The sequence below is a fragment of the Lonchura striata genome, chromosome 7, assembly GCF_050655825.1.
Source record: "Lonchura striata isolate lonStrDom1 chromosome 7, ASM5065582v1, whole genome shotgun sequence".
Classification (NCBI taxonomy): Eukaryota; Metazoa; Chordata; class Aves; order Passeriformes; family Estrildidae; genus Lonchura; species Lonchura striata.
The window spans coordinates 16,419,057-16,440,615 of record NC_140709.1 but is presented as its reverse complement, the minus strand read 5'-3'; the positions used below and the strand labels follow the sequence as shown (position 1 = coordinate 16,440,615).

The following is a 21,559-nucleotide window of genomic DNA, read 5'->3' as shown; positions in this document are numbered from 1 at the left end:
TCTTTCTTTGGGAAGATTATACAAGAAAATCCTTAATCCTTGTTAATAACCTAAGCTCATAATTTCCTCAAATGTGCTGCGTTCCTTCTCTGTGTTTGGTGCATCCTGATGGGATAGTGCTGCTCATACACTTCTACAGGACCCCTGTAATGTGGGATCAATGCTTTATTAGTGCTGACAGACCACCTTGATGAGAGTGCCCTTTCCACAGCTCTTTTGCAGTAGGGTTTCATGTGGTTTGTGATTTCATAAGAAACTCATGGTCTTGCTCCCCTCTGCTGCTTCCAGCTGACACTATAATTCAGAGAAATGTCTATTGACTTTATTGGGCAGGGTAGTGGGTTGGAGTGAGTTATCATAAAGTTCAGTTTATGAACCCTGCACAAAATTGAATCTTTGAGAATTTCCAGTGCAAAACTAACCTTGCAGTTGGACTATCACCTTTAACTTTGTTACAGCATCTTTAGATTCATAAGCAAAAGAGTATTGTAAAGGTTCTTACTGCAGATTTGAGTAAACATTATAAACCTCATTTTTTCAGGTAATTTTGTATCTTAGAACATAACTGAAATTTTAGATTTAAGTGTCTGCTGCTTTTGAAAAATGAGGAAGTAAAATCTAAGAAATAACCCAGTTCTGACTGGACTAAAATTTCTACTGCCACTTGTTCATGCAGCCATTGAAGCCAGTGGTATTAGGTGCTGATTTATGTCTATGCCTCATTTATAAGGGTGCATGATTGAAATGGGTGCCCATGGTTAGTGTGGTTGTACCACTTGCAAAGTTAAGGGAAATAGGCCAGTTCTTTGAGTGAAAGCTTTTGTGTGGTTTGAGGAAGAGTATATTTGAACTCATGGTATTTGGAGACAGCCCAAGGTGGACAAGAGAAATGGAACCAAACTATACAAATGCTCTGTGTGTGATTCTGGAAGAAAGGTGTGGAAAAGAGACCATTATATCAATTGACAACTGATGAAGTGATGATGCAGCCCACAAAGGAATTCCCTGGTTTAGTTAGTTTTCTTCTGTACAGAAGAGGTCCTAGCCCTAGTGTCTGTTTTCTCTTTGAACTGCTACAACTTGCAGTAGTAAAACCTTGGTTTTGCTGTTTGGTCCTAAATAATGCCATGCCATAGGTCAGTCTTCCTATGAAATGAGCTGAACCACCTGCTTGGCATAAGATTGTATCTTGTTTATTTACAGCAATGACAGATGGGTCTGGATTGGAATGAATAAGAGGAGTCCTGATTCGTTGGGAACCTGGCAGTGGAGTGATAACAAACCAGTAAGTTAACTTTTAATGAGGAAGTGTCATGTACTGATTTGTTTCAACTATGACTGAATTGAAAGTAAATTGATAAATATTTTAATTAAAATTTGTCAGGTCTTTCAACAGATTAATAATTCAGAAGAAGATTGTGCACTTAAGAGCTGCCATCCAAGCAGATTTCCAGTTAAAACCATACCTTTAACAAGGCTAACCTGATTTCCATCTCCATTATATTGAAATAATTTCACAGAAATGTAGTAGTAAACATCCAAGAGCTGGTGGAGAGAACAAGGTGTCTTCATTCCACAACAGAAGGGAGGGTTTATCAGCTCTTTTCCTTGTCAAACTTTACCAAAAATACCTTCCTCACTGTAATTGTAATTGCTGACCTTTCACCCTGTCACTCATCCTGTAGGTAACCAGTGTTGTTATGCCACTTGACTATCTGGAAGATGAATATGATACAAGAGACTGTGCTGCATTAAAGGTTAGTTTCAAGGTTTTTAATAATGTGTGGTTTTACTAGGAAAAATACTTTTTCCAGTTGTAAACTGAATTTAGGTTTAGATGTTTTCTTAGTATAGTGAAAAACCTGAGTTCCTTTTATCAATCTAAAAGTTTTCCTTTTATCAATCTACACCTATTACAAACTTTGCCTTAATTATTTTTATGAGACGAGTGCTATGCTAATGATAACCTTTCATAGGACTTCTTTTGAACTTTTTTTAACTACAAAATATTTTAGTAACAATGCTACTCTGTATTGCATAGTGCCATACTATGGATCTCTTCTATATTACATATAATTCTTCAGGAAATGTCACGGAGTCTAAAACAAAAAAGCACAGAGAGCCCTAACAGTAACTTTTAAAAATCTATATTAACTTTTCTTAACTGCAGATTAAGAAAAAGTTTGAAATTTGAAGAAGGGGAATGCGGTAGCCCGGACAGAGGATGTGTTTGTGTTTATTGTGTGTATTTCCTTGTTTACTTGTGAAATAGACTGTATGTTCTCTGTTGGTTTCTAATTTCAAATGTCAGACCTCAGCTTGATTCCTGATTAAGCTCTTCAATACTTAATTTAGTCTTGATGGCATGAGTTTTAAAATAGCCTTTAATTTTTCTGAAGTATCATCTGACTTTTTGCAGTACCTACCATCCCTTTTAACCTAAATAGAACCACCTCTGCTCTTAGGATTTACTGGGGGAAAGGATAACTGCATCCCTCTCCTTCTGTTCACAGCCATTTCCCTCATTTGCTTCTCCTGTGTCCATGACCCCAGACTGAGAGCCTGGCCAGCATTGAGCTCCTAACATTTTAGACCCAGGAGGGCACTTTGAAGGGAGTGCTGTGAACATAGTAACTTTCATCTCCTGCCTGCTAGTTATAGACATGTTATTTCAGTAGATGATAAAAAATTCTCCTTACTGGAGAAGCCAGCAAGAGTGAAGTCACTTCTTCAAGCTTGATTATAATAAATAATTTTAAATAAGAATGGTTGCTTCTGTGCCAGTTCCAATTGTTTCTTCTTTTCAGCAGAAATGAGATTCATTTCAGGGGAAAAAGTTGCAGTAGATAATTTAATAATAAGCATTGATGAGAAACTGGGCACTAAAAAAACCCTAAGAAACATTATTTCTAAAAAAACTTCAAAGATGTTTGAATGTAAGCCTTTTATGTAATTGCTTCACAGCAATTACAAAAGCAATTAAAAGGCTTAACCTTAAGCCTTTTATGTAATCGCCTCACAGCATTAGCTAACATGGAGAGTTATAGTTGAAGTTATAGCTGTATCTGCTCTTTATTTGCAAAATAAATAGTGTGACTAACACAACTAACACTGACTTTGTAAAGGACCTTTTTGTTACAGTTTAATTTTACATTTCAAAAGCCTATGCTCTCCTAACTCAGTTTTCTGTTTCTATTTGTATGCAGACCTCACAGTTTTCACGGAGATCATTTTGGAGATTTTACTTCCATGAAAGCAGAGACCTTGAATTTTACTTCAGGCCTTTTGATTGTGAAGCTAAGCTTGAATGGGTCTGCCAGATAACAAAAGGTAAACTGCAGTTACATCCGTCTGTTCGTATAAAGAGTTTAATACAATGAGTTGTAATTATTGCCCTATAATAGAAACTTTCCAAACAGTATTTTATTGGTTCTTCTCTGAACTGCTAAGAGGACAGTACATGAAATGTCTCACTGATGTCACATACAAACAGATGTGCTCTTAGATCAGAAACTGACCCTGAGTAGGATGCAGTAGCACTGCTCTCATATTCTTTCTAGTCCCATGGAGTAAGAAGTGGTTTCTTGTGTGGTGATATAAGCCTCTGAGTTGCAGCATTTGTGGACTTGACTTTCTCTCTCTTAGTGATATTTTAGCTAAATCACAAGTATTTTGGGTGTACAGTTTGCTTCAACCTTAGGTGAACTAGCCTTCTTCTGGTAAAACTGGTGTACTAGCTTCTCATTGTAGTGAAACAGAGGAGTGGGGATACAAAAGAAGAGCATGGCATATCTGCACGGATCCAGGCTTTTTCATGCAGTATGAAATGTAATCCAGTAGACTTTCACATTTGGGTTGTTGATGAAAAGGTTTCCTGGGATGAAACTTTCTTGTTGGGGTGAGATTCTGGTAGAAATACTAATCTGATGCTTGAGAGATGAAAGAGCCACAGATATGTAAGATGGAGGTATGCAGTACTCCCATTAATTTTATATCAGCTAATTTAAAACTATTGAGCCTGTGTATGATTTCATTCTCTTTTTTTTTTTCATCATGAATACTGAGAAGTATGAGTGCTAACAATCACTTCTATTATTGCTGGCCACAGTCTTGTTAGAAAGTGAATTTGGTGACTTTTCCTTTTTTCCTCTGAACAGGTAGCACTCCAAAGACACCAGAGTGGTATATACCAGGTAATTTGACTTCTTTTGTATTTTTCCACTATGTGTGTAGGGTTGTTTATATTCAATATCTTTTATTAGTTTTGTTACATTGCTATATTGCTACTGCAGTACCTGTTTCATACCAGAAAAGGTTATGGCTGATAGAATTTGATTTTGAGAGAGTTCAAAATGCAGAGCATTGACTCTTCCAGTGTCAAATTGAGATTTCTTAATACAGTCAGAAAAAGAAAAGATTTGTTTTTCAGAATTCATTTCTTACTCATGTAGTATTTCTTCTGTGTAGATGAAATCGGAATTCATGGAGCCCCACTTGTTGTTGATGGAGCAGAGCTGTGGTTTGTACCAGATAAAAACCTGAGCTACCAGGAAGCGATTTTATACTGTCAAAAAAATGATAGTGATTTAGCCTCTATAGAGTCCTACCCAAAACTCAGGACAATACTATCTCAAATAGAAAAGGTAAGGAGGTGTAATCTGTTTTCACAGTTACTTTCCCTCGCAGGGAATTTTACTTGCCAAGTTTTCCAATATAAGAAAATATTAGTCTTAATTTCTTTCTTTTTCCTGTTGGCCTCAGTGGTTTTCAATAGTACTTAAGAGGAAAAGATGGGATAAAAGAGAATTATTTAATTCTTATTATTTTTAATTACTATTTTTTAATTATTATTTTTAATTATATTTTTAAAATTATTATTCAATTATTTTAATGGCAGTCTGGTAAAAGATTTTTAAATTTAAAAGTAAGTTTAACAACATTTAAAAAACCATAGACCTCTCTGAATAGTGAAAAAGTGTCATAGCAGGACGACCATTGTCTGCAAATGTTTAATTAACAATTGTGCTGGTTCTTAATTTTATGCACAGGACAACATAAAGTTTTTCACCCGGTGAGAAGATTTAATTAGAATTGCCAGATGGTCTGATAGGATTTATAGAAGGAGTTTGTTTTGTTCATGGCATGAAAGTACATTCTCGTAAGGCATCTGAGAAAAACATGTCAAGTTTCTGTACCTCTGCAATCGATTTTGTCACATTGTTCTATGTTTGGTAGAGTCAGAAGCTTTTTCTAAGTGGGTTGTAAAATACTGGGTTTTGTTCTTTACTTCCACAGTTATCAAACAGCGAACAGAGGTGGTGGCTGAAGTTTATTGATTATGGCTACAGCTATCATTCACCGTATGTAGAATAATTATGACATGTTTTATTGTCATCTTTATTTTGTGCTTTTTAGGAATTGTTAACTAGAGTAGTTAATTCATAGTAATTTTATTGTAACGGAGTTAGTAATCCATTTCTTGTGTGTGCTATCAGAGCCTCTAGATTTTGGGCTCTTGGACTTGTGCATCTTAGTTTTTTTTGTATGAATCCTTGAAATGTGTGATCCTAGTAGCTAATGTATTCCCTTGATCATTGAAATGCTTTTATTGGGGTTTTGGACCAACTTCTATGTTTTGTAAATATTTGGAGAACTGACCAAAAAAACATGCCCAGCTTGTTGACATTGAGGATTGAGGAATACCCAAGAACAGGGAATAGGAAATTGGTTTAAGACGTCACTCTTCTAGTTAGGTAATGCCAAAGTGTTGGAGGTCTTCTAGTATAGCCTTGTAGAGCTGGGATGACTCACAGCAAATATTGCATCATTCCCTTCTAGGCTTCAGAGAAGATTCACAGTCTTCTTACAAGGAAAGTCCTTCACTTTCCAAAATACTATAGCAATGCACTATTGTGGAAAGAAAACCAGAGCCATTTCCTATTCCCTTCAGTTGTCCTGTGCATCTTGAGACAGTTAATTTGGGCACGGTACATAACTGAACCTACCACATATTTATTTCTAGCCTAGTTTGTGTAGGGCATTTAGAAACAGTTAATAGCCCAAATTTTTGTTTGCACTGACACTGTTGCTATCAGAGTTTTCCTTTGAAGGTCACATTGGATTGGAGATTAACTCTGAAATATTTATATCCAGTTTACAGTTATTTCCACGCTTCCATGATAGATTACTGAGAGATTGCTGGTATATTTCCAGAAAGAACTGGTATAGAGGTAAGGTTGTTTCTATTTTTCACCCCCTCTGCTATTGTTGTGTTTATTTGAAAATAAAAAAAGTATTAATTACTGTTCTACCCAAACTCTTCTATTAAATGCAGATTGATACCAAATTAGGAGTGAATGACTTCTTCATGTTAATCTGATTGACTGTTGAATCATTTATTACTTCCTCATGGTAGAAGCCATGTTAATATTTCTTAATGACCAGAGACAAACCTGAATTCAAATGACAATTTTTTATGCTAGCTTGTCACTCTTTTTGCAACAGAAATTAATTAGGTGAAATCTGGTTTTGGTGGCTACCTTATTGTGTTTATGCTACATATTCTGAGGTCTGGAGTTTGTCTGAGAGCTGTCAGTTAGAGAGGTTGACTCTGTACTTGCAGCTGTGTACATACCTGGAGACTCAAATTCCATTAACTATTGGAGTCATACTGTAAGAGATAGATGAGGTAATGAAAAAGCCTCCTGGTGGTACTTGAAGTGTATCGCTTCCTTTTTTCAACACTTATGTTGAGGAAAATGTGCAACCCCCAGAGAACAAGAAGCTCCTCTTGTCTTCTACCATTTCCATTTAAAGCATGTTTCCCCCATTATTCAGTTCTTTGCTGCTGAACTGTTTTCGTCTCTGTTAGCCAAAAATTGCTGTAGACTTGGAAGTCAGTCAATTTCTGACTGCAGGAGTTATGCAAAGCAGTGCAGGTCAGATGCTCTCCATGTAGATGATAAAGGATTCCTTTTGGCTTTCTTTGACAATTAGGTGTACCCTCTTTGCCAGAATACAAGGTTAGTCCTCATATATAAAATCTTTTTTCAATAATAACCTGTTTTCGAGTTCTCTCTGCCTATACAAAGTGTTAATACTGGAAGTAAGAGTGAGACTCTGGATCTGTAGGAATATTGTACTACTGTCTGAAAGAAATGATTTGTGCTTGCCTTCTAGTACTAGAAGGCACTGCTATTTTTAATGCTTTCTGTACTGCTATTTTTAATGCTTTCTGTACTGCTATTTTTAATGCTTTCAATTGCATAGTAGTTCACTGTGGTTGCACCAAAAAGGGTTTCCCTTCAAATTGGTCTTTGTCATATCATAAAGTACAGAAAGAAAATGGAGTGTGATAGGCATTACCATAACTGTTTTAAAAAACTTGTATTTCTGCAGACTACCCAGTTAACTGTAATGTGAAACTGCCCTTCATCTGTGAAAAAAATAATGCCTCCTTACTAGAGAGACACGATCCCAGTTACCGCCCAGTCAGAGGAGGTTGCCCTAAAGGCTGGCATCAGTTCCGGAACAAGGTACAGCAATAACACAGATTCATCATCCTTGCCGAATCTTCACAGTCCAGTAAGATGGAATGCCTTTCTTAAAGAAAGGAGGAGGTAGCCCCTCTGTTGAGGAATAGACCTAGAAATGGACTTTTGAAAACTAAGTGTAGTGATTAAAATTATCTCCTCCCTTTTTTGTCCCTTGTTCAGGATTGATGGTTTCTTAAATTCAAAGCATTCATTTTCAGATTGTTTTGCTTTCCCATCGCCACACATTTAGGTCCAAGAACATTGGTTGTATTCTGTAGTCTTGGGCTTCTACTTTGAATGAAGAGAAGGATTAGAAAGGGAGATGATGAAGGTTCTGTGGCAGAAGCATGTTGTGTCTCTTTGGAGTAATCATAGGCAGGCAGCAAGTTGGCAGACACTATTTCCTGAGTTGCCTTAATGACTAACCTTACTTAAAAATTAGCGAGCAACTTTTAAGAATTAACCAACAAGTCAGGATCCATAGTATTATTAATTATTTCAGTCCTACATTTTAAGGCAGTCATCTAAAGTCTTAGTGAGACTCATTCCTATTGTTTACCATTATTCTGTGCATGTGCATCAAATCTGTACTTCATTACGTTGTGCCAAGGTTTGCAAACTTAGTTCGCATCATTGCAGAATAGATCTTGGAGTTCCCAAGTAGTTTTTCCCCAAAGGTAGCTTATTACAAGTTCCTTACCACCACTATCTGACTGCAGAGTTCATGTGTGAGTTCTCACTCCTAAAACAGTACATGATTCTGAGGTAGCAAATGAGAATTACTGAATATGAGTGAGGCATTAGTCAGGGAGACAATTTTATATTTAGCTACTCTGTTGAACCAAATAAACGTTTGCAGCTAGTATCAGGTCCCTTGTTTTCTGCAAAAAATAGTTACATTTTATTGCAGGAAATGAGAAGTGAGTTTTTAGAGTTGGTTTAAGAGCCTTTACATATTGATTTATGTCTTAGGCAGAATGTTACAATGAAAATAATTTTAATTGTATTTATTTTGCAGTGTTTTCTAAAGATGAAACCCGAACATTTAACATTTAATGCAGCTAATGAAAAGTGTGTAACTTTTGGAGGCTCTCTTCCATCTATCTCAGATCAAGCTGACCAAGGTATGGTGGTGAATTGGGGCACTTCGTTATGCAGCTTCTCTTCTATATTCAGAATAGTTCTGCTTAAGAACTTGAGTATAAATCACTTGGTTATCCACAGGCATACTAGGAGCATTTTAAAAATCCAGAACTGATTAGAAATGTGTTGTCTGTTGTTTGCATCGCTGGAAACATAACATGGAAATGCAGTTAGCAGACATTTGAACCAGTTTGAAGAGCAGCTTCTCTATATGATCTTAACCTGTTACAAAAAGAAAAAGGTTAGAAAACCTTGTACTGAGAGTTGAGCATGAAAGGATCATCACTGAATGAAGAATTGTTTGGCTTTGCAAGCTGAAACAGAACTGAGACTGTAGACTTTGCTCTGTGAAAAACTACCATAGAAGCTGCTTCTAGGAGAAGCTCAGCTGTGCATGTGGGAATTAAGTGGCAAATACAATGCCAACTGGAGCACAGGACTCCTTGTTTCTGCATGTGCTGGGCATCTTAATGTGGCAATGTGTCCTTTGAGCTCTTCAGGACACTGATGGGAGGATGGAAAGCAGGAGGACTGGAAGACAGAACTGTTTCACCTAAATCAACTAAGGTCAATGAGAGAAATGCAGTGAGGGAGAAATGGGTTCACATTCGCTGCAAGTAATATTCAGCAATAAACCACTGAATGATATGGCTGAATTTGCAGCTCTGTTCTTGTGGATGATTAAGAGTTCTCTGAGGGTGTATCTGAAGTAGCTCAGTTGAATTCTGCAGTGCCCACAGTGCATGTTTTCTTTATAAGCAAATAACCTCTTGCCAAACAAAATATGGTAAATAGACTAGAGAAGTCAAGGGTGTACCTGCAGGCATCAGCTTAATGGTAATTTTCTTTTACTGCTCTTATTGGGGAGGAATAGGAGGATGTACAGGAATAGACATGTCTCAGGCCTGTGTGTTTTTGTATGCATTTAAGGTTGGAGACGTTCTGAAATGTAACCTAGCAGGATCCCTCATGTGATTTGGTGTATTTGGAAGTGCTTTTTATTGTGTCTTGTTTGTTTTCCTTTGTGTAGTGGAGACCACCTATATGGAAAGGAGACACAGTCCTCTTAAAATGCATTTCTTTCTGTGGGCTGCCTCTGCTCCTCCGGTGATATTAGGGGCTAGCCCTGACCTGCAAATCTACAGTGGCTTTGTCTGGTTCAGAAAATAGGGTGTGGCTAGTCTGGCATGTGACCAATAGCTGAAACATGTCAGCAGTAGCTGATTACATAGCTTCAATCTGTCTTCCTAAACTAGTCAATTTAGTGAATGCCTTTGATGCCTGGGGGGTTACCAAAGCCCATTGTTTCTTGCCAGAATGCTTACCAAGAGGGGTCTGATTTAAGGTTTACCTGGCTGAATTTTTTTTCAGCTAAATCTGACTTCCTTTGACCTGTCCTGCTGTCTCTGATGGTGGGGTGGACAAACTCTGCCAGAATCCAAAAAACATTCTGATTTATGGTATGTAAAAGAGAAAGATGGGAGATAAGACTTCCTCCATCAATTCAGAAAGGGCAGCAAGACAAGAGAAGATCTTGCAGGCTTGTGGAAAAGCAGCTTCTTAAATTTATGTGTGAATAAAAGACTCCAAATTAGTGGGCGAAGGAACAGGTTAAATCACCTATGTTCTCCTTAGCTCAGAATTTGAAGGACAAATACCAATAGCCTGCTCCTTTCAGATAAAATCAACATGAAAGCTATTATCAAATGGAAGGAAGGGATGATAAGCATTCATCAATCATGAAGGGCTGGAAAAATTAAATTAACACAAACAGGGATTGCATTGTCTTACTTACATGAAGTATTCTTTCAGAGATTACTGTTGTTTTCCTAACCACAATATGTACATTTACTCTTCTGTCCAACAGATTATATAACATCCTTGCTTCCTGGCCTGCCAAAAGATATTTGGATTGGTTTACAGTTCCTGTTCAGTACAAGGGAAAACAAATGGATAGATGAGAGTAGACTGTTATACAGTAACTTTCATCCACTGCTGACAGGGAGATTAAGGAAAATTCCACTGGATGTAAGTTCTGACTTTTGACTTCTCTTGCCTATTGTGTAATGAAATTTGGAATGTTGTGTCGAAAAAGAACTCCATGTAACACACCAGATTCCCCAGCTAGTAATTTTAATTGGCCAACAGTGTGGCTGACAGTACTGGAGTTCTGTTTACTTTTACTTGGATGGCAACTTTTAAAGTGTATTTAGCTTAGGAAAACTTTGAGCCCAGGCACCTGGTAGTGTCTGTGAAACAGGTAAGCTGCATAAGCTGTATTGCACCACTCTTTTGAAACTTCTTAAACAAGTTCAGACAGCTGGGGTTCTCCTAGACTCATGTTACTTCACCTCTACAGAAGTATGTTTATACCTTATTTGAGTCTGATAAGGATATTTCTGTTTCTCAGTTTTTTGATGAAGAATTTAACAATCAGTGTGGTGTAATCCTCAATGATCCCAAGTCACAATATGTTGGAACATGGAATTTCACTGCTTGTGCTGACAGGCACTTCTTGGGTATATGCCAGCGGTCTGTAGGTAAGTCTGAAGAATCAAAATAAATTGCAGCCAGAGTTTTAACTTAAGGTACACGTGCCAGGAGATTTTAATGCATGTAAATGATTTCACTTGAAGAGCAAGATTCTTGTAGAGACTGAGGAGGTAAATTTTAGAAAAGCAGAGTGCAGAGGAGGATCTGGGGCCTGTTTTGTCAGTCATTCAGAATTTTACCTATTGCTTTTCATAACCCATTTCAGGGAGAATCTGTTTTCCTGAGAGACTTGGTGTGGTTTCAGTGGAATAATACTTCAGCAGACGGATCTTTAATGTTCTATGTGTATAGAGGCCATGTACACTGAGGGGTGGAACAAGTGACTCTTTCTTCCTTTTCAGAAGTGTGAGAAGCCCTAGGAAGGAATCTCGCAATATATATATCCTCCTTAAATACCTTCTCTGTTTTTTAGTTCTATGAGAATGTAAAGTATCATAGATTCTTAATGTTGAAGTTGGTCTCTCCTCAGAGCAAACTTGAAAGTTGGTGTGAGTGGAATTTCTTAATCTGAACTAAAAATAATATTCAAATGTACCCGTGTGGGTTGGCCAATACCAATTACTGGAATAAGATCAAACACATATAGTTATTGTGTGCATTTAATTACTGCTATGGGCTAATGTTCAGCATGCCCACTTCTGAGTAGGTTCCTTTATATAAATAATCCTTTTAAGTGATGAACATGCTATCTTCTAAAAAAAAAAAATTCAAACACAGAGAAACCTAGGTGTACAAAACACCTAAGACTACCCAACTTCTTCATTCTCAAATAAGAGATTTCCACCTCCACCCCCCCACCTCCATTTAACATAATCTTTATCAATGCCAGATACTCCAGAAATTCTAAGTGTTGGGATTAGAAGTTTGGATGAAAGAGATGTCATGAAAATGTGAAAAGGAGTTTTTTATGAATTGGAGGTGATAATATATCTATTTATATCAATCTCTTATTAGTTTGGAGTGACTACTCAATGTTTCTTTGCCACAGCTGTAGAAGGTGTAATGAGAAAGGTTTCTGGACTGACAGAGAATGTGTCCTGCTATGGTCTGGTCTTATACTGTGTTAGCATTGTTTGGGTTGGGAGGGATCTCAGCAGGTTGTAGAGACAGTTGTGAGAGCGTCCAAGCTGTCTAGGGCTTTATCACCAGGAAAAAGATGGTTCACATTCATTGGAAATCTTGGCATGATTGTGATTTGCAGAATTTCTTGAGATGGTAATCATCAGCAATTATTTTTTCTGAAGTGAACATTTTACTTGCTGTCTTGTTTCCAATTTGGTACCCCTTGATGTGTGATGGCACCCTGGGTTCCATGGTTCTCTTTTGTAGCTGTTTATGAAGTGAAAGTATTTGGCAGCAGAGAGAAACCACGTGAAACAATCTGTTTGAGCCTTGTCAGTTTTCTGATCAATTAAAAGCTGTAAATATCAAATTAATATTGTGTTTCAGTTGTCTTATGTTTTGGAAAATGGCTCTGTCAACCAATCAATCAGCCATTTATATACTGGTATTTATAGAGTGATGCCTCCCTTCACCCCTTGCAGGCCTTTTTCTACTTCAAGTATTTTAAATATGGAGAGAGAGTTCTGCCTTTTGCAGAATGAGTTTTTGGTTGTGTATAAAGCTTTTGGGGTTACCATTTGTATGCTTAACCCTACCACCCACAGGAAGGAGTATTTGCATCTTTTATTAACTGCAATAGCCATGCATCACTGAGCTGTGCCTTCAGGTGTGGTGCTGGTAACTGTGATAACACTCTGTGCTCAGAGCACAAATAGTGAATTATATCCCTCCCTGTGCAAGCTGGATTTTCTGCAGTTAGTTAAGAGGCAAAAACAGTTCTCACTGTGTTCATGGATGGCAGTAAGGAGTTCTGGGACTGTGCTGTACCAAGATCTGCATGGACAGGTTTTGTAGCCCTGTAGATTTGCATAAGCATAAATCCACAGACTCCACAGAGATAAATGAGTCAAGTTTAGCTGTTGCTGTATTACAGCAGAGAGCACTTGCTCTCTTGTATTTCTGTATAATTAAAGTGATAGAATATGTTTTTAAGTCAATAAATTGCTTAGCAATTAATTAAAAATAACATACAAAAATATGTGAACCTAAGCTGAGAAAAAGATATTTAATAATACATTGGCTGAAAATAATAATTATTTCTTAATATATATTTTTTCTATCTAAGATATCAATGATGTTTGCTTCTAACTATAATTGTCAGCATAACCTACTAAGATTTTTTTTCCCAGGTGTAGTCAAACAGGTTTTTCTGATTTTTACAGAGACATTGGGAGTTTAAAATATATTACAGTGTTTAACTACCTAATTATTGGATTTCTTTCTTATGTATAGGAACTGCTGATAACCAGACAGAGCAAGTCATTAATGAAACATTGAGCTATCAAAATGTTCAATACATGTTAATTCTGAAGAATTTGTCCTGGAATGATGCAATGGCTGAATGCATAAATAACAAGATGCAGCTGGTTAGTATCACAGATCAGTTCCAGCAGGCTTTTCTTGCTGTTCAGGCTGCTCTTCATAATTACCCACTCTGGACTGGACTCTTCAGCAGAGATGTAAGTTTTGTTTTTTCCTCAGACTGTGGCTTAGATAGTTTTACAATTGTGTGAAACAAAACCTGAGTTAAAGAAATGCAGTGACAAATTACTTTCTGGGCTGTTTTAATTTAGGGATAACTATCTGGAGTGTCCTAAGATAAATATTTTAAACCTTCAGTTCTCCAAGTTACATATTCTTGTACTCCACTGGATGAATTTATGATAATGATAATTATTTTAAAAGACTGATGATGAAGGGATATATTGTAGGATGCAGCAACATAGGTTACTGAGTCATCTCTTTTGTTTTCAAATGAGTAATGAGTGTTGCCATTTAATGTCATCACCACAGTACCACTCTAGAAAGATAACCCAAAAATCTGTTTTGGAAGGGCAAAACTAGAAGTGGCAAATAAAATTAAAAATGAATAATTGAATACTTGTGGAGATACATTCCTGAAGTTCAACTTAGATTCTGTTGTTACTTCATACTATTTGCACGCATATTTTGAGTTGGAGGGAGGCATCTCTAAGACAGACAGGTTAGTGGGTTTTTCTTTCTCCCTGTGTTTTTTTTTTGGTAAAAAAAAAAATTAAAATAATGCAGGAAGTGCTGCTTTTTATCTTTATTGCTGGAAGACCTCTTGAAAATCTTTATTGTGGATTGAGAGGTGTCTCAATCTTATAAATGGGATGGCTTGGGCTTGCTGGCAGGGTTTCTCTTTCTTGTCACGCATATAAGTCTGGAGATAATTGCAAGAAGAAAGTTATAATTTTTTTAGAAGTGCCTTACCTACAAAGTATGGTGGTGTTCATTCAGGACTGTGCTGTTGTGTTCTTCTATTGTCAGTTCTGGCCTACTGAATACTTTAGCAAATAGGGGTAAGCAGAAATTTGAGTATATACTTTATGGAGAATATTTTTAAAGGAAAGAACCATTTAATTTTAGGTTGTCTGGTTTCCCCATTTTCACTATCTTCCCATCTCTTTTGTTTTTTTTTAATCTGTAAGTGACGATCAAATGATTCATTTTGGGGCATACAGCTCAGGCATGCACAGGCTCTTCACTATTGCAACACTTCATTATTTGGGCACAATTAAAATGTCATATGAAGGGAAATTATAATACAGCTGGTCAACAGAACTTGTTACCCCAGTGCTTCAATCAGACACAAAAGAAAGATACAAGATAAATTATGCAACGGTAGGGGGATTTCCTGAAGACTTTCAAATGTAAGATTATTAAAGGATAGCATACTGCTTGAATGTAGGTTTTTTCTTCCTGCATCCTCCAAGGCAGGAACAAGTATGATGTATTAAATCAATGAAGTATCCAATAATTACTTTCAACTCAATATGGAGTAACTGAGACTGGACTTTCTTCTCAGTTATTACCAATTTTCCAAGAGCAGGGGATGATATCCACCATTGCTTTGCAGTTGCAAATGATGCAGTTTGGACATCCCATTGCTAGGCCTCCCCCTCTAAGCACAGTAGTGGAAGATCACCTTCGGATAATTTGCCATTCAGCTAATTTGTATTTTTGCAACTTAAAATAACAAAGCTTGTTATGTTGTGAGCAGGAAAACGGCTCATGAGGGCAGTGGAACACTTGCAGTTCTCATCAGAGACACTGAAAATGTCTAGCAAGTGTAAATACATTATCATACCATTTTCTGCACCTTATATTTTTTTTACTGTTTAAGCTCATCCCTTTTGCTTAAATAATGCTAGGGTGGAAAGCATTATGGCTGGCTGGATGGGAAACATGTGAGTTTTAGTCGCTGGTCTGAAGATGATGAAGAAACAAATGAAGAATGTGTGTTTTTGGATACTGATGGCTTCTGGAAAACTTCTGACTGTTCCTCTGAAAATCGAGGAGCTATTTGCTATGCATCAGAAAGTATGTATGCTACCATAATTTTTATGAAAGTTGACTTTTATTTTATTATTAAATGAATTCAGTTATTCCAGCTTGTAACTCCAAAATTACAACTTTTTAAAACTTATATTTTCTCCAACAGTCTGATTTCTATGCCATTAAAAAAAAAAAAAAACTAGCTTCAAAGATAGGGGGCATGAAACTGTTGGTCCTGATCTAATTGTACCTTAAAAATAAATTCAGCATGGATGCATTGGGTCAGTAGCCTTATTGCCAATTGATTCTATTTTTGCGCTGCTTCTCTAAGATTGTTGCATACTAATCTCTCCCACTTGCCTGTGGGAGAAGATTAAAATATCTCTGTACTGTTTACATCTTAATATTGGGACCTCCTGAAATCGGTTCAGACATGGAAGTCTTCTACAGAGAGAAGGTACATGGCTATATGGAGAAGAAGGGTAGAAGGTAGACACTGAAATGAAAATTAGCATCATCTGAAGTTCACAAAACCCTTCTAAATACCTACTAATTGTAACAAGACAGGGATATATTAAGTTTTACTAGCTGTGAAGTAGCTTATTTGTTACAGTGATATGCCATGCACTAGAGTCAATAAGAGCTTTTGGTTATTGGCCTGCACTTAGCACTTTTATGTAGGGATTTTATTTTTAAACCTATTTAAAATAACTGTGAAAATTTGCAAGTATCTGTATTCTTTAGTAGAGCTTACTGCTGGCTTGTTACTTTAAAAAAATCACCATCATGAGGAAACTGAAAATAACACATGTAAAGCATGACAGCTTAATTTGTCTTTTAATGTTTTTAACCACTGAAAGTGGTTTGTGCTGTGCCAGGTCAAGTGGTGTTATTAGTAATTCATGTCCTGATGTTGTCTTGCCTTTTTTTTAGAGAAGACTGAAAAAGAACAAGTTACACAAGTGAAATGCCCACATAAGATTAAAAATACACCTTGGATATCATTTAGAAATAATTGTTACACTTTTATGATAACAAAAAATAGATGGAGAGAACTGAAGCCTCAAGAAGCTCATCATTTATGCAGGAGCATGAGTAAGTACTTTGTCATACTGCAGGTATTTATGGATTTAGATCAGCTTGGAGGAGATGAGTGTTAGATCTGAGTCACTTGTCTTACAGTGACAGACAGCAGAGTGAATGCTGAGAGAGGCTGTAGCAGTAATGCAGCAGTGCAGCACTGCCTGATGCTGTTTGCCCTTGAACTACCATGATAAAAAGTGCCAGAGCATGGATAGGAGAGTTGAAGAAAGAGATGGCTTGGAACTACAGAATTCTGAGATCTCTGAAAAATTACTAGGTTTTTGTGTTTGGTTGGGGGTTTTGTTATAATATGCCAGTTTTAAATTGTTTGGGTACACCCTTGGCAGCACTCTGGCTCTACAGATACATTTACTTTGTGGTTTCCTGCTGCCTCCAGTTTTGCTGTGTGGAACACTTAAGTGAACAAAGTAAATAGACTGAAAAGCACATGGACATTTTCTGTCTATCCTGAATGAAGTATAACCTTAAGAACAGCTTTCCTCTTGTATTAAACCTTCAGACATTCATCTTTCCAAAGATTATTTTATTTTGTGAATTGATTTCAATTCAGTCTTTTTCTTAATAATGTTTCTCTGCTAGGGCAGTTCAAGCATGGAAATTGACTGGTATTTTTATGTTCTATGCAGAGAATTTTTACTACATACAACTTGAAATTACAGTAGGACCCACAAACATCTCTGGAGCTGAAATCTTTCACTTATCCACAAAACCAGGGATAACCATTGATAATACATTTGAAAATTGGTTTTGCACTCTTCAGTTAGTTTTGTTGGAAAGATCTGGCCTTTACAGAGATTGACCTATCTATAATAATTGCTAACATTAACAGAAAAAAAAAAAAACAAACAAGTTTATTTTTTAACTTAAAGGTGAATTTGTAAGAAAGTAATGTAAAAAAATATTCAACAGACCCTGAAGCGTTTGTCCTGAGTGTTCGAGATGAAGAGGAGAACAACTTTGTTACTGAGCAGCTTCACTCGTTCAGCGGTCTGGCTCTGTGGGTCTGGCTGGGTGTGATTTATGATGACAGTGGTAAGATTTAAGAGTTTGTGTTTTTTTCTTATTAACTGGATTGGAGACAAAATTTGCAGCATTAAATGCATGTTTCAGTTTATAACTAAAGTCAAAGTGAATGTAAAGCTGTAATAAGTATTTATATTTCTTCTAATCTTCTAGAAGAAAATAACCTGAAATACTCTCTGAGTGATAATCAATCCAGTATAGTCTAAATTTTATTTCCCTGGAAAGCAGGACTTAAAGTGGCCAGGATGAGTAATGCGAACATATTTAGCATTGGATATGGAACTGATTTAGAATAACTTGAAGTATCCCAGCATTTTTTCCAAAGTGAACATCTGTTAATATCATTAATATATTCAAAGTTAAATGGTATTTGTAGACATAATGCCAGTGGTTTAATAAATATACAATGTTTTCCACAGATAAAATTCTCAAGTGGTATGATGAAACTCATCTGACTTACAATAACTGGAGGCTGGGAAGACCTATCATAAAGAAGAACAGTTTTTTTGCTGGTGTAAATCTTGATGGGTTTTGGGATATTTATAATTATTCTCAAAGTTGGCATGCTAATCACTACAACATGTACAGTATTCTCGCCTGTAAAATTGAAAGGGGTGAGTAATATTGGAGTGTTGGATGAGGGTCATAATTTAAATCATGGTCCCTGCTGAATAAAGCTTTGGTTTTGTTCCTAGTGAAACACATGGCACAGCTGTCATGAGCATCTGGGGTCATCTGGTCAGTCTGCATCACTGCTGTAATACTCTGATCAGGAGAAATGTGTTTGCTGTGCTCATCCAGCAGCTGCTGAATTCAGTGTTCCAAGTAGCAAAAGTAAACTTAACTTGATAGAAGTGGCTTGTACTGAGCACTTTCATGCTTGAGTTACACTGAGATAGATGGATTTTAGTGTTTCTGTATTTTTCCTAGTAACATGAAAGAAATGCACACAACTTACAATCTTACTCTTTGAAATAGGACACCAACAGCACAAGCCTCCATTGCCCGACACAATTCCACATGGAAACAGAACATACAGGATCCTTCAGAAAAAGTTAACGTGGTATGAGGCATTGAGATCGTGCCAACAAAATAACAGTGATTTAGCAAGTGTACACAGTGAATCAGAACAATTATTTCTAGAAGATATTGTCAAACAGGATGGTTATCCTCTGTGGCTTGGGTTGTCAATTCATGATGTAAGTATATACTGTTGGGGATGTCCATAACAGATCTGTAAATAATGTTTTGGAAAAGATATGAAATATTTTCTGATGCTTTTTTCCAGTTCCTTAGAATCTCTTTTCCCTGTGGTATCTTTTAAACCCTGTGTAACATGTTAGTATTAAATTTTGGTGAATGTAGGCACAGTAAGATACTTCTTCCTAATACCTGACAGTTTAAAATAATACAGAGTTCTCTCATTCCTTGCAGCACAAGGAAGCATGATTTGCAGTGCTATCCCTACAGGCTTCAGACTTTATGGCCCTCTGTAGAATCAGGTTTCATTAGCAAATAGAGACAGACAAGGCTGTATGAAACCTGCTTAATTGAGGTCAGGACTGGCTCTGCAGAGCAGTTCAGGAACAGGCTCTCAGTAAGTTAAGTGTCCATCCTCCTGGGAAGCACAAGAGCAGGAGGCAGCTGCAGATCTACTTCCTCCTCTGTCTGCTTTAGTGTGGAGCCAAAAGCCTGTGGCCCTGACCCAGCTCCCCTCACTAATTGCCAGACCTGGTAGTAGCAGTTAGTTGGCAGGAATAGTCCTCTGCAGAGGTGTGTGATTTCTATGCATGCCTAGGAATGGGTCCCTCACAAGTGACTCCTCATTGTCATGGGTTTCCAGGAAAGTACCTGAAGTAGGAGGTAGCAAACCATCCCTGAGCTGCCCAGTTCTACTGACTGCAGCCATCTCAACAGCTTAGCAGTTTGCAACGTATTCACTAATGTTCATAGCAGGAAAGGCAGATTGCTTAAATGAAACAGCAGGGTGGAACCAAGTAAAATGGTTCCCCATAGGATAAAAGAGGCACATTGCAGGTTTAAACTTGTGAACATGCTGTAATTTCTCAGTTCTCACAAATAATAAAAAATTCCTATGTTAAGAAAATGCAAACTGCATTGTACACTTATTTACTGTGAGTTTAGAAGAAGCCACTTGCTCTTTCATTTATCACTCCACAGGGGATAAATATTGCTATGTGACTTAATTCACGATGGATGAGATGTAAAGCACAGTCATACGTGGTTTAAAAGTTGTGGGTTTTTTCTTTTATTAGGGAAGTAAAGCTAATTTTGAATGGTCAGATGGAAGTGACTTTGACTACTACCCCTGGGAATTAGAAAACTCAAATACTACTGAGAACTGTGTTGTTTTAGATACTAAAGGATTTTGGAACCGTACAAAATGTACTAATGTTGCTGAAGGTGCCATTTGCTATAGCCCTCCAAACAGTAAGTGTTATTTTTAAGGTTCTTTGTAGTTGTGTTTACGTGTTGTATTTAGAAGTAGAAATTAAAGTTGAAATACTGCACATGATCCCCTTTTTAAGAAGAGTTTTCTATAAAGAATGATAAAACACCTTTTAATACTTCAGGGAGATAAATTCTTGCCATTCCAGTGGTGAAAACCTAAATCAAATCTGGTTACTTCTTGATCATCTCTGATAGGAATATCAAATGTATGTATCTTTTCTAAATCAAATTTCATATCAAACATGTACCATAATTGTCAAAACCAACAAAAAAACAATGAAAAATTGTTCCCAACCTGTTGGGATTTGTCTTATGCTCATTTTTAAATAAATTCATCCATGACACAAGAAGAAGGAATGAAAACTAATTGAATAGTGGTTGTTGGTAGGAGTAGTAGCCCTTGTTAATACTTATGGTTCTGTTATTCTAGAGACTGTGCACAAACTGCTGCAGCAGAAATAACATCAATTTCTTTGTCTTTGCAGAGAGAAAATTAGTGCCAAAGCAAGCAAGCAGAGCCTCTGGATGCCCACAGAGCAGTGGCTCCCTGCAGTGGGAACAGTACAGGGATCACTGTTACGCTTTTGACATGGCATTCTACAATTTTTCTGTCTATAACGTGGAAGAGGCTAAGAGAATCTGCCAGAAGCTGAGTAGGTGTAGACTCTTTATCACATTACAACTTGTAATACTAGTCCACTATTTGAGAAGAAATAAAACACAGCAGTCTAAAATCTTATACTGGTTATACTTCAGTTTTGCCATTTTTATGCTCTTTTAGTATAGGAAATGCAATACCAAGCTTTATCTTTGAACACCTGATGAAAATTCTTAATAAAATATTGCAATGTGCTACGGATTGTTTGGCACACAGGTATCAGCAGATAAAATGTAGGTAACCAATTTAAGAAGATTCAGAGGTTTAATGCTTATGGTTTGGAGGAAAACCATTTTATCTGCATGCAAAGTTAGTGCTGTTGGCAGGACTTTCTTACTGAATCTTTGCCATAGCTGCTTGCTAACAGGGAGGTTTTGTTCAACTATTTTTTGAAAGTCTATCACTTGGGCTAAATTAGTGATTCTTACAGACATATCTCTTGATATCTTCCATGCATGTAGTCTGCAGCTGCAGTATGTTTACTCCCATTTTATTGTATATAACCTGCTAGAATAACAAGTCATCTGAAGTAATCTCATAAAACATGCTGTATTTTTGGGGATGCGAGGTTCATGTTTTTATTCTGAAGGTTATTCTAAGATAATTTTACAAGCCCAGATCAGCAAATCCTTTCCTATAGTAATTGTTC

The 21,559-nt window shown here is 36.9% G+C and overlaps 1 protein-coding gene across 2 annotated transcripts in view; it reads left to right on the top strand.

The window, feature by feature from the left end:
• The window catches only part of LY75 (lymphocyte antigen 75), a 43,094-nt gene that overhangs the window by 17,896 nt on the left and 3,639 nt on the right, over positions 1–21,559 (top strand). For both annotated transcript variants that reach the window (XM_021526308.2, XM_085585033.1), the window contains 19 exons: positions 1,204–1,285; positions 1,686–1,757; positions 3,207–3,330; positions 4,158–4,193; positions 4,468–4,643; positions 5,296–5,360; positions 6,154–6,230; positions 7,399–7,535; positions 8,554–8,659; positions 10,546–10,706; positions 11,089–11,218; positions 13,587–13,813; positions 15,530–15,698; positions 16,587–16,748; positions 17,667–17,789; positions 18,200–18,394; positions 18,759–18,979; positions 20,057–20,231; positions 20,738–20,905. In XM_021526308.2, coding sequence (XP_021381983.2) covers positions 1,204–1,285; positions 1,686–1,757; positions 3,207–3,330; positions 4,158–4,193; positions 4,468–4,643; positions 5,296–5,360; positions 6,154–6,230; positions 7,399–7,535; positions 8,554–8,659; positions 10,546–10,706; positions 11,089–11,218; positions 13,587–13,813; positions 15,530–15,698; positions 16,587–16,748; positions 17,667–17,789; positions 18,200–18,394; positions 18,759–18,979; positions 20,057–20,231; positions 20,738–20,905 — 2,606 coding nt within the window. The remainder of the gene's footprint in view (positions 1–1,203; positions 1,286–1,685; positions 1,758–3,206; positions 3,331–4,157; positions 4,194–4,467; positions 4,644–5,295; positions 5,361–6,153; positions 6,231–7,398; positions 7,536–8,553; positions 8,660–10,545; positions 10,707–11,088; positions 11,219–13,586; positions 13,814–15,529; positions 15,699–16,586; positions 16,749–17,666; positions 17,790–18,199; positions 18,395–18,758; positions 18,980–20,056; positions 20,232–20,737; positions 20,906–21,559) is intronic.